This window comes from Trachemys scripta, chromosome 9 (genome assembly GCF_013100865.1).
Source record: "Trachemys scripta elegans isolate TJP31775 chromosome 9, CAS_Tse_1.0, whole genome shotgun sequence".
In the NCBI taxonomy this organism is placed as follows: Eukaryota; Metazoa; Chordata; order Testudines; family Emydidae; genus Trachemys; species Trachemys scripta.
The window spans coordinates 81772639-81784908 of NC_048306.1; the positions used below are offsets into that span (position 1 = coordinate 81772639).

Genomic DNA, 12270 nt, shown 5'->3' on the forward strand with positions numbered 1-12270 from the left:
CGTCCATTTTGGCCTGGAGTTACATAAAGACTTGCTGTTGCCCACATTTTTCCAGGATGGTTATTGTAGGGTTACCATATTTCAGCAAGCAAAAAAGAGGACGGGAGGAGCCCCGCCCTAGCCCCTCCCACTTCCCGCCCCCCCCAGATCCCCCAACCCTCCCCCCGTTCCTTGTCCCCTGACTGCCCCCTCCTGGGACCCCTGCCCCTAACTGCCCCCCAGGACTCCACCCCCTACCTAAGCCTCCCTGCCTCTTGTCCCCTGACTGCCCCAACCCTTATCCACACCCCCATCCCCAGACAGACCCCTGGGACTCCCACGCCCCATCCAACCACTCCCCACCCCCTGACAGGCCCCCCCCCAGAACTCCCAACCCCTCTAACCCCCTCTGCTCCCTGTCCCCTGACTGCTCCGATCCCTCTCCCCACTCCTGCCCCCCCCCCGCTCCTTGTCCCCTGACTGCCCCCTCCTGGGACCCCTGCTCCTAACTGCCCTCCAGAACCCCACCCCCTACCTAAGACTCCCTGTGCATTGTCCCCTAACTGCCCCCCAGGACCCTACCCCCTACCTGTACCCTGACTGCCCAAAACTTTCTCCCCCCCCCCCAAAAAGCCCCCCCATGAACTCCCGACCCCCCCCCCCCCGTTTCTTGACTGCCCCCTCCAGAACCTCCCTGGCCCCCTTACCCTGCTGCTCAGAACAGGGTGTTGGGCTCTGTGTGAGCCAGACACATGGCTGCGCTCCCCAGCACAACAAAACCCGGTCCCTGGCCCTGCACAGTGCTGCCGGAGCGGGGCTGCAGGGGAGTGCTGCTGGCTCAGAATGCAGGGCGGAGCTCCTCTACAGCTGCTCCGGAGTCCAGCCCAGGACATCCCTGCAGCCCTCCCAGCCGCTCGCTCTGCTCTGCTGGGGGTGGGGGGAAATCCCGGACATTTTGAGTGCTTTACTAATTCCCCCTGGACGCTATTTTTAGCACAAAAAGGAGGACATGTCCGGGTAAATCCGGACGAATGGTAACCCTAGTTATTGTTAATGCATTCACCTGTACTTGATTTTTTTGAAGTGAATCATGTGCCTTGTTAACAGTTGTCCTGATTCTTCCCTTCTACCTGAAACCTGCACGGCCTTAAAACCTAGAGCACATCGGGTGCGTCTGTTCTGTAGTAGTTCTGATTGACTCTATGTAGTGGTAAAGTACAGTGCCCTGTAAACATCCTTCCTCCCACGTGGCCTTGCAGTAACTTGTGTCCATCTTCCTGCCGGGAGGGGTAATCCGATAACATGGGCAATAATTAAGCTCCTTTTAAGCTAGGAAAAACTATTTCACAGTTCTGTATTTCCTATATTTTTAGTTATGGGAATGCTGCATATACATAAACTGCTGTAGGTTTGGGTACAATTAATCAGACTTTGCAAACAATATTTTTATAAGGATTTTGTAGCACTTTTCAACTTTATTAGCTTGTTTAAATTGATCGAAACTATAGTAACTAAGTAATGCATTGATCCATATTCTGTGCATGATAACCTATTAGTGACAGGGACTGACTATAATTAGTAATTTTATTAAAAAAAAAAATCCTTTCCATAGGTTCAAATGTTCATCCACACTTTAGAATGCCTTCAGCAGCTAGTATGAAGAATACTTTTACAAAGAGACTTGCTTTCTTTTTAGTTTTTTAAACTTAAATGCTTAAACAGAAATTCAGTTTGCATCAGTTAACTGGATATTCGTCAGTAGGCATTTGATTAAATTTCCTAGGTAGTATTGTCAATACTTACAAATGTGTGTATTTAAATGCTCATTAGCAGCACATCAAGCATTAAAATATTGCAAAGTTCCATATGTTTGCTAGCTTTCAGGAAAAAAAAAACACAAAGCAAAAAACAGCTTGTTAGCTCATGTGGTATGTGATTTGTGTAATTTGATGTTCCAGAATCATTTTAATTTAAAGTTGGGTTGTTAAAATTTGTTCTGTTTTTTGTTTAAATGTTACTATTTTACAGGTGATCTTTGCGATGGGAGCTCTATTTAATGCTTTTTGGCTAATGGAAGCTGGCAGATTTGTATTTGGGTAAGTCTAGGTAAAAGGTCAACATCAGATTGTATGCACTTAGAGACATGACCACCTTTTTCTGTATTCTGCAAAGTGCCTTGCATACTTGTGCTCCCACAGCCTACATACTTAGGTCTCGATATATCTTCAGTGAGGTCTGCAAAGGGTTGCAATTGCATTCCTAAATTTATTAAAGAATTAGAAAGGACTTTCTAATGTTTCAGTGCTGTATTTAATGTCTTTACTTAATTTAAACAATAACGAAACCATACGTAACCAGCAGGCGAAGCAGTCATCTGTAAAGATCTGAATAGCGCTGTGGTGCTGGTGCTCCTTGTCTCCAGTTGTAAAAGTAATGTGTTTTAGCATTTAATACAATTTAACATGTAAATAATTGGGGTGTTGCAGGTTCAAAAATGAAAAGAGGTGGGCTATAAGATACCTTTATTAAGGTGTGATCGACAGTATGAAAATTTGACAATCCATGACATACTGTAGATGAGCAACAATAAACACATACTTTAGTTTTGTGAAATCCTGGCTCTGTTAACTTTAGTCATCACCCCTTGGCTCTTACACTATTCCATCTCAGCTAAGAAGGTGCTGCAATCTCACTTATTTCACTTTTGCCTCTGCTGTCTTCACATTGCTCTCTTTGCACAACCAAATCCATTTTCATAGACTTTAGCTTATTCTTTTCCACTTTTTGCTATAGTCTTCAAAATGCAAAACCATTGCCTTTCCTACACATTTGTTAGTTATGATTCATGTTATTTTAGATGTGTGCATGTAAAATTCAAGTGAACCTACACAGCACTACACAAACTGAAGTCAATCCAGTGTACTGAATTGTTATATCACAACAGGTGTTCAGATTACATTTTTATATATATTTCTCTTTCCCTCATTTAGAATTGGTGGGGAATCCTTAGCAGTAGCACAAAATGCCTATGCTGTCAGTTGGTTTAAAGGCAAGGAATTAAATCTTGTGTTTGGATTACAACTTAGCATGGCCAGAATTGTAAGTATGAAGACCTATAAACGCGATTTTTAAAAATTTTTATTTATTTATTTATTTTTTAATAATCATATGTTTAAAATTTGACTTTGTACTCCGTGGAAGTGGGAACTGTGTGGTGAAGTCAGGATGCACTGGTGGAAAATTGCCAAAACTCCATTTACGAAGAATCTGATAAGAGAGCATTTTAAACTCCAACGTGGATGTTGTGCATTACAGTTTGCATGATGTAACCACCAGGACACAGCAGTTCCTTGAGGTGTTAACTGTCAAACTTCTGAAGAGGCCCTGGTGAAAACTAATACTGCCTACAAAGGCAGGACAGGAATGGCAGTAATGTCTGCCGCCTTCAAGGGTGAATTTTTAAAATGTACAACAGACTTTACTCATGCAGCGTACTCCAACTTGGCTGAGTTTTGCTTGCGCTTTTTTTTAATTTTAATTTGCAGTATACATCAATTGATTTGGGACCTAAGCTTCTAATTGTGCTTACTCTACAACATAACTGTTCAGTATAGAAATATTAAAATAGTGTTTTATGGACTTTATATAAATATATCTGACCTGCCATCCAACGATGGGCCTGCTGTTCATCCTGTTTGGGCTAGGAAATAAGGATTGAGAACAGCCATACTGGGTCGGACCAAAGGTCCATCTAGCCCAGTATCTTGTCTTCCGATAGTGGCCAATGCCAGGTGCCCCAGAGGGAATGAACAGAACAGGTAATCCTCAAGTGATCAATCCCCTGTTGCCCATTCCCAGCTTCTGGCAAAAAAATTCCTTTTTTCTTTTTCCTTTTCCAGCCTTCCCTTAACAGTGCATTGGAATATCCCTTGTTCTGGGAGGACTATCTTCTGCTCTGGTTAGACATGTCCTCCTGAAGTCTACTTAAAATATGGGTTAAACAAATCATACGTAGAACACATAAGTCGTTACAGTGTATAATACAGACTTCATGGTGGTATTGCTGCTAGTGCAGAAACATCAAATATGGGTTTCTTCTGAAACTTTGTATGTGACTGGGTTCTTATCTTTGTAATCTTGAACCTATTCAATTCTTGTACTAGTTGCAATTTTAATTTTATAACCTTGGGATACATAAATTAAGCTTATTTTGTAGATCTATTCTTTTTTAGATGGCTTTTATATTTATTGGGAAATTGGTGAGACTTAAACTGTTCACCTGAGCTGATCCTTTTAAAACTATAATAGAATTGTAAACTGCAATATTCTTCATGACTGTCCTTTCTGTCTAGGGGAGCACTGTGAATATGAATATCATGGGATGGATATACTCCAGAGTTCAAGATCTGCTGGGCTCTACAGGTCACAGTACACTTGGATTTACACTCCTGATAGGTTAGTAAATATTTTTTTTTTTTAAAAAGTCATCAGTAACACATGTCTAAAAATCCTGAATGCTACATGACATAAGCAACGTACACTGAACATTTTAAAGAATATGCATGAACTAGAAAAAGCTAAATGAGCGAGTTGTTATATTTTCTTCAGCTGAAAATTTGCTTGATAGTGTTGAAAATAAACTATAGATCAGTCTGAGAGTAGCAGTATAACTGGCAAGGTAAGACTTTAAGCAAAGTCAACATCTGGGTAGTTACCACATTTGATTGACAGTTAGTGGTGTATTATGGTGTGTATAGCCAGCAACTGAAACCAAAGTTAGTCTTCATTATGGGGATGCATTGTGGCTTTCATGTCTTGCATATGCTTGGAAATCATGGGTGGATTTTTTTTTTTTTTTTAATCTTCCATTGAACTATGTGCATCCCTTGTCCCTCAGAAAGGCAGCATGTCAAAGTTCTTGTACATGTTTATTCAGCTGTACTCTGAAGAGAGAAAATTTCCACTTGGGTGAGGTTTTTGTCCCCTTCCCCCCCACAAAACCAAACCATGGGCATTAAGACATTGCTCCTGCTTACATTTGGGCTTGAGCTTTGCTTCTGATATTTCAAGTACAACTAGCTTTTGGTGCAGAATTGCTCATGCATTGCACTCATTATCCTGTAACTGCTGTTTTGTGTGTGTAGTCACGTAACTATATTTCTAGATAAAGTGCAGTTATCTGTAATCAAATACAGGCACAATTGTACTTGCGACACTTGTTTTTGAAAATAAAAGGTAAAAGATTTTGAGGTGGTGTCTGTATAAGGTAGTGTTTAGTAAGCCAAAATATCTTTACATTCTTCAGACTTTGAATTAGTCCACTTAGTTTTATAATGCTAGCAACTGGTGTTTGGTCATAGTAAACACTGCAATTGTTAGACTGGTCTGTTCTGTTTAGAGGTGTATGATAAAACATACATGAACTAAGTCCTTTCTGGAGTTACTACTATACAGTGAACTCCTTCTCTTCTTCCAGGTGGTGTAACATGTATCTTTTCACTAATCTGTGCACTAATTCTTGCTTATCTGGACAAGAGAGCAGAAAAAATCCTTTGTAAAGAGCAAGGAAAAACGGGTGAGTGATAAAAATCGTTAAAATGCTCAATTTGCATAGTATGTTCATCTATAGTACTAGATCAGTTACTTAGAAGTGTGTATGTAACCTGGATTCATATCTTTCACTCTAGAACAAAATACCCTTTACACTTAAATTCCAGTTATCTGTCCATTAGTCATATCAGGCTCCCGGTGCTTTGATTTTTACCACCTCTCATCCTCTCCTTGCTGCACAATAAACCCTGCTTCTAGCTGTCATGATCGAAAACATGAGTGAAAACTGGATGCAATGTCCTCTTCTAGAGCCTACAAAAGGGGCATGAACTGTCCTATGTTTTACTCTGTCAGGGCTAATGCTGAAATGAAGAACATATAAATGTAAGCCGTAGCTATTTAATAACTGCTTATTATTAATAGAAATATCCAGCTAATATGTGTCCTGCAACCTCAAAAACCTCCTGTGCTCTCTAGGTGTAAAGAGTCCAACTTTCTTTTACACAGGTTACACCCAGTATACACAGGGCCGCCCTGAGTATAAATCTTCCCCCAACAATCTGTAGTGATGTGTTGTTTATACAAAAATCTGAGGCATACTGGAAATAATTTGTTTTGCTCTCTCCCCACATTTAATCACTTCTCCATAGTTAGGGGTTGCAGCAAAATTTCACTTTTCAATTGACAACTTCTTTATCTAAATAGAAGTCGTTGCAGATGCTCCACTCTGCTAAACCAGACTGTCTCTGACTCTGGGGACCGTGCTGCAGAATTTAAGTCCAGCTTGCCATGGAATACATTGGACTTTGGTCTTCAGTTTTGGCAGTTCTATAGCGTTAAAACAGGATCAATGAAAATGCTAGTTGAAACTTGTCATTAGCTCCCTCTTGCATAATTTATTATATAGTGAGATTATATTTATCATACAAAATCTAACTACATGAGTGCTCAGTTCTACAATGCATTTAGTTTTATTAAGTTTAATTTTTTTTAAAGATCTATAGATAACTTGCATTGATCCCAATATCTGTCTTTCTTTCTGAAGGTGAAGTGATTAAATTAACTGATGTGAAAGACTTCTCGTTGTCCTTGTGGCTCATATTTATAATCTGTGTTTGTTATTATGCGGCTGTGTTTCCTTTCATTGGACTTGGGAAGTAAGTGTCTCTCTCTTTTTTCCCCCACCCCTCCTTTTTAAATGAAATATAAATAGCTGCATCAGAAACATCGCTTCCTAACATACCATACCAGTTTGGCACAAAGTTAATGGACAGAACTCTTTGTAGAGACAATGTACATTTTTAAAGATGTATTTAAAATAAAAAAAATTATTGCTGTTTTATTTTTCAAGAAATCATTAGGAAATGTTTTTGTAGCAGTTCTGCCATTAGTCTGCTTTTGATGTTTCTTCAGTGACATTGCTTGTGCCATCTCTTACCATTTGAGAGTTGTGATGGATTTTCTTATCTGTTGCACTTTCTTAAAAATACACTTTAGGTTTTAGCATTGGTTGAGCTGGTGTAATGCATGTTACATTTGTTACCCAAAACTTGGAATTGGGTTAAGTGGAGATTTGACTAAGCATCACTAACCATCAGACTTCTCCAAGCTAAGATAGTTGTCCGGCTTTTCCATTTTGCTTATGCATCATCTCCAAAAGGTCCTGCTTTGGTCAGTCTAATACAGAGGCTTGGTCCTTGCTGTGCCATCACTAGGTTAGCCACCAGTGAGTTGTGCTTTTGATGACTTCTTCTGATGTAGAAAAAAACATTTTTAGAACCTTCTACTATAGAAATCTATCTCCTAAATACCTTGTGAAATTCTATATGCAGTATCTATGTTCTCTGGAAGATTTCATTTTCTGTAACATGCATTCTTTGTTTACGTCAAACTGTTTGTTTTTAAAAAAAACTTAGTAAATTTGAATTTTTTTCCTATTTTCACTTTCAAATTTAAGCTAAAATGGTAACATTTTAAATGGGTAAAAAAATTCTAAAACTCCTCTGTGGATTTTACTTTAGGGTTTTCTTCATTGAGAAATTCAAATTTTCTTCTCAAGAAGCAAGTGCAATTAACAGGTATTCTTGCCAATTTATTTGATTAAAGGCTTTTATGTAAGAGCATGTCAGTCACATGTTAGTCTAGGGAGACAGTAGAGAGTCTTTCCCAAAAATCTTGTCTTCAGACATATTTGTGTTGTGCTGTATGACTAATGCATTCCCGGGGGCATGGGTAGACTATTTTATCAAGGAGCATCAGTCCTTCCTTTGTGGAAAGTCCAGACTATAAAAATGAATCCTGGGGCTTTGTTTAGACAAGGAAAGATCTGCCTTGTGACAACTGTTAAAGGAGTCATGGACTGAGAAGCACTCCTTTCCCAAGCAGAGCTTATTAAAGCAGGCTAATTATGCTTTGTAGCTATATAGTACTTGGCAATCAACGAACTAAAGTATAACAAATCTGTGAGGTAGGGTGAATGAGTTGCTCAACATCATACAAGTGACTGTTAGTGCCAAAAACAGAATCCATTGCTCCCAAATCATTCCTGTGTTCTAACCAGTAGACCACACTGTTGGCTACCTAGACATCTTGGTCTCTGGGATGATGCCCTTCTGACTTCTACAAATGGCTAATCACCTTTCTGCAATACAAGTGGGCTAGATTTCTTCTCTTGAGGCTGATCCCTGAATTATCAAGGTGGTGAACACTAAATTTGCCCCTGTCCCTCAACTACCAGACACTAATTATGCTGCTTTGATATTTATTTTTGGAGAGGGAATGTATTTGTTATGCACTCAAGCGTCCCAGAACAATTCAAGCATGGGGGCTCCACAGTGAAGAGGGAATTTGGTGTGGTATAGATAGTGATGCTTCATGATGGAAAGACAGAAGTTGCCTTGTGGTTTAAAATGTAGAATAAATGTGTTTTCAAATATTCTTTATCACTTCTTTGTAGCATTGTATATATCATATCAGCACCCATGTCCCCTGTCTTTGGATTCCTGGTGGATAAACTTGGAAGAAATATTATCTGGGTTATGTTTGCTGTAGTGGCAACCCTTGCTTCTCACATTATGTTGGCCTTTACTTTCTGGAACCCTTGGATTGCTATGGTAATTCTTACTAGTAGTAATGACTTTAATTGTGTACATATGTGATCTTATCTGATAGCCATGTGATAAATTGTATTTATCATGCTCTTTTGACCATATTGCTGGCACTGTGCCCACTAGTCCACCACCATGGAGAGAGAGAATAATGAATGGTATAGAGAAAGTTAATCAGGCACTCCTGTTTACTCTCTTTGAATACAAGAACAAGGGAACGCTACATGAAACAGAAATTAAAAGTGAAGTTGGGAATATTTTGCACAATGTGATTATCTGCTTGAAGTTATGGCTATGTCTACACTACCACGGTAAGTCGACCAAAGTTATGCTACTTTAGCTACATGAATAACGTAGCTGGAGTTGACATAGTTTAGGTCCACTTATTGCAGTGTCTACATCACACTGGGTTGACAGGAGACGCTCTTCCGTTGACTTACCTTACTCATCTCATTCCGGTGGAGAACTGGAGTTGACTGGAGAGCGATCTGCTGTCGATTTAGCGGGTCTTAACTAGACCCACTAAATTGACCCCCGGTGCATCAATCGTAATAGCGTTGATCCTGCGGTAGTGTAGACCTAGACAGCTTAGTAGGATTAGACACCAGATTAGACACTTCTGGCTAATGAGCACTCCAGTTACATTAGCTAAGCAAACTTTTATAAAGATTATAAGCCTTTATGCTTCAGGATACAAGCCAACCACTGGGGGTGTGGGAGGTTAGCAGGACACTTCCCCTATAGGTAGGTCATTCTAGAACTGTTATCTCAGGTCTGATCCATTAGGGTAATTCCTATGCTCCTTTGGAATCTGGTAGGGGGCAGAGGGTGGGTTGTAAGACTGCAGTTCTGCAGCAGCCTCCTACTACTTGCATTGAGCTGGTGGCTATAGGAAAAAGCTCCCAGGGTTTGAGGCTTTCCCCAGTCTGCCCCGGGAATATACTTGCATTTTCCTCTGGTATTGGCTATTGGTAAATGAGATACTAGGCTAGATGTAATGCTATTGCAAAAAAAGTGAACATCGTTCTGGGATGTATTGGCAGGAGTGTTGAAGGCAAGACACGAGAAGTAATTCTTCCACTCTACTCCGTGCTGATTAGGCCTCAACTGGAGTATTGTGTCCAGTTCTGGGTGCCACATTTCAGGAAGGATGTGGACAAATTGGAGAGAGTCCAGAGAAGAGCAACAAAAATGATTAAAGGTCTAGAGAACATGACCTGTGAGGGAAGATTGGGGGAAAAAAAATTGGGTTTTTTTTAGTCTGGAAAAGAGAAGACTGAGAGGGGACAAAAGTTTTCAAGTATGTAACAAGTTGTTACAAGAAGGAAGAAAAATTGTTTTTCTTAACCTCTGAGGATAGGACAAGAAGCAATGGGCTTAAATTGCAGCAAGGGAGATTTAGGTTAGACATTAGGAAAATCTTTCTAACTGTCAGGGTTGTTAAGCACTGGAATAAATTGCATAGGGAGGTTGTGGAATCTCCATCATTGGAGACTTAAGAGCAGGTTAGAGAAACACCTGTCAGGAATGGTCTAGATATTAGTCCTGCCACAAGTGCAGGGGACTGGACTAGATGACCTCTTGAGGTCCCTTCTAGTTCTGCAATTCTATGATCGGCTGTTTTCTGTTCCGGCAGTTGTGTACAAATACCTGAAACCCCTAAATAGCTTCACGCACCCGTTTTATTGACTTGGGCCTGTGTGGGTGAAGAGACAACCAGAAAAGCCCCAGCTTCTGTCCATACCACCTTCCCAAGACTTACTGCTTGAGGCTCAAAAAATTCCATCCTAAAGCAGTGACGGACTGAAGATCAATACCTAACAACCCATCAGGGCTAGCAGCGTGTTTTCCTGCTTTCCAGTGTGACACAGTACTTGTTTTGATACCTGTCAGGCCTTAAAATAGTAATGCAATGTGCTAAAAAGCTATTTCATCCAACTTGGATATCATTAAAACATGTTCACTCCTCTGAAGGCCTGTACAGTGGACTTTTACTAAGGCACCTGGCTTTCCAGGTGGTAGGAGAGAAGAGTTGGTAATTCTTTTCTTATTGGTATGAAGATAGTCTAAAAGCTTCCTGTAAAACATGGCATATGTGGTGATTGGTGTAAAGGTTTCGTTGGTGCTTGATTGTACTGTTCAGAAACCCATGGGTTTTTTTTTTAATATTAATTCTCCAATTCAGAGCTTCCACCATGAGTTGTTGAAGATCCCTACATTGGTACCAGGTTATCCCTAATCATACCTGGTACAATTTAACCACTGTGCGTCTGGGTGGGTTTTTTAATAAATTGGCTTTTCTGTGTGTGTATATATACATAATTTTTTTTTCCCCCTAACTGGCTGGTTCTGCTTCTGCAAAGCTCACCCAGAAACTTGTTGTCAAAACACTTCTTCTTGGCTTGTGCTCATAGGAAACGGTTGACAGAAATGTCATCCTTTTTATTAAAATTCTATACCAAGTACTACATTTTAGTACTTTAACACCAGCATATATATAATGTAACATGTATATTCTAATCTTGTTTTCAACAGTGTATGTTAGGAGTAGCCTATTCACTGCTTGCCTGTGCTTTGTGGCCAATGGTAGCATTTGTTGTTCCGGAACATCAGCTGGGAACTGCTTATGGCTTGTAAGTATTCATATATTTGTCTCCCGGGGAGGTCTACAGCTGGTACTTCCAAATACAGAACCACTATTTAAATTTTGAGTAGCTTATTCCAGAGTGGCTGCTAATAGTTTCATTGCAATGAACATATCTTATAAAATTACTCAAGCTAGGAACAGTCCTCAAATTCTTCAAGATATGCTTGTTTTGATATCAAACAAGTCTAATACGTTTTCATGCTTCTGAAATTACTGTCTCCAAAATAGCTTTTGCTTTTCACATTTAAAGGATTACTGGGAAAATTAACAGGTCACAGATGTAGAACTTGATTCTGCCCTCAGATTTGTGGATGCAGTTTGTACAATTAGAGAATGTACTTGTTGCATATCTGCCTCTGTATGCCATGATGCAACTTGTGCCAGTGTACAGTGTCTTTCTTGTAGTTGTATTTATAAAATGCAAATAAGGAAATTCTAGGTTCTCTTCATACCTTAAGCATGTTGGCTTCTTTAAAAATAATAATAAAAAAAAATTCCCCATGTAATGTGGATAACAAGATTGTTTACCCTGTGTTTAGTATGCAGTCTATCCAAAATCTGGGTCTGGCAATTATTGCCATAGCAGCTGGTACGATACTGGATTCTCGAGGATATCTGTTTCTAGAAGTCTTCTTCAGTGCTTGTATTTGCTGTAAGTACATTACTGTGGGAACTGATGGCCCCTGAATATTGGGGAGCTCACATGACACTTTTTCCTTAATGCTCAGTGTGTTTGTAGCCACGTCAATGAATACTTTCTGTTGTGTAGATTGATAGTTGGGTGCTTGTTTTATAAACTGATGTTGAAAGTAATTAATTCTTACTGGAGTATTGATCATTTACCCTCAATGGACTTTATACTGGGTACTGAAGAAATTTTTGAAGGGGAAAATGAGGTCAGATGGATATTAAGTATAGTCAGAACTTTTTTAGGTAACACTGAAACACACTACTTATGCTAAAAGGGGATCTTCAGGTAAAGAGATT

General features: G+C 39.8%; 1 protein-coding gene across 2 annotated transcripts in view; it reads left to right on the forward strand.

Moving 5' to 3' along the window:
- MFSD1 (major facilitator superfamily domain containing 1) overlaps positions 1 to 12270 on the forward strand; it is a 32282-nt gene that overhangs the window by 12048 nt on the left and 7964 nt on the right. For both annotated transcript variants that reach the window (XM_034781446.1, XM_034781448.1), the window contains exons 5-13: positions 2008 to 2075; positions 2970 to 3078; positions 4332 to 4434; positions 5456 to 5554; positions 6575 to 6686; positions 7551 to 7607; positions 8486 to 8642; positions 11172 to 11269; positions 11823 to 11935. In XM_034781446.1, the coding sequence (XP_034637337.1) occupies positions 2008 to 2075; positions 2970 to 3078; positions 4332 to 4434; positions 5456 to 5554; positions 6575 to 6686; positions 7551 to 7607; positions 8486 to 8642; positions 11172 to 11269; positions 11823 to 11935 (916 nt within the window). The remainder of the gene's footprint in view (positions 1 to 2007; positions 2076 to 2969; positions 3079 to 4331; positions 4435 to 5455; positions 5555 to 6574; positions 6687 to 7550; positions 7608 to 8485; positions 8643 to 11171; positions 11270 to 11822; positions 11936 to 12270) is intronic.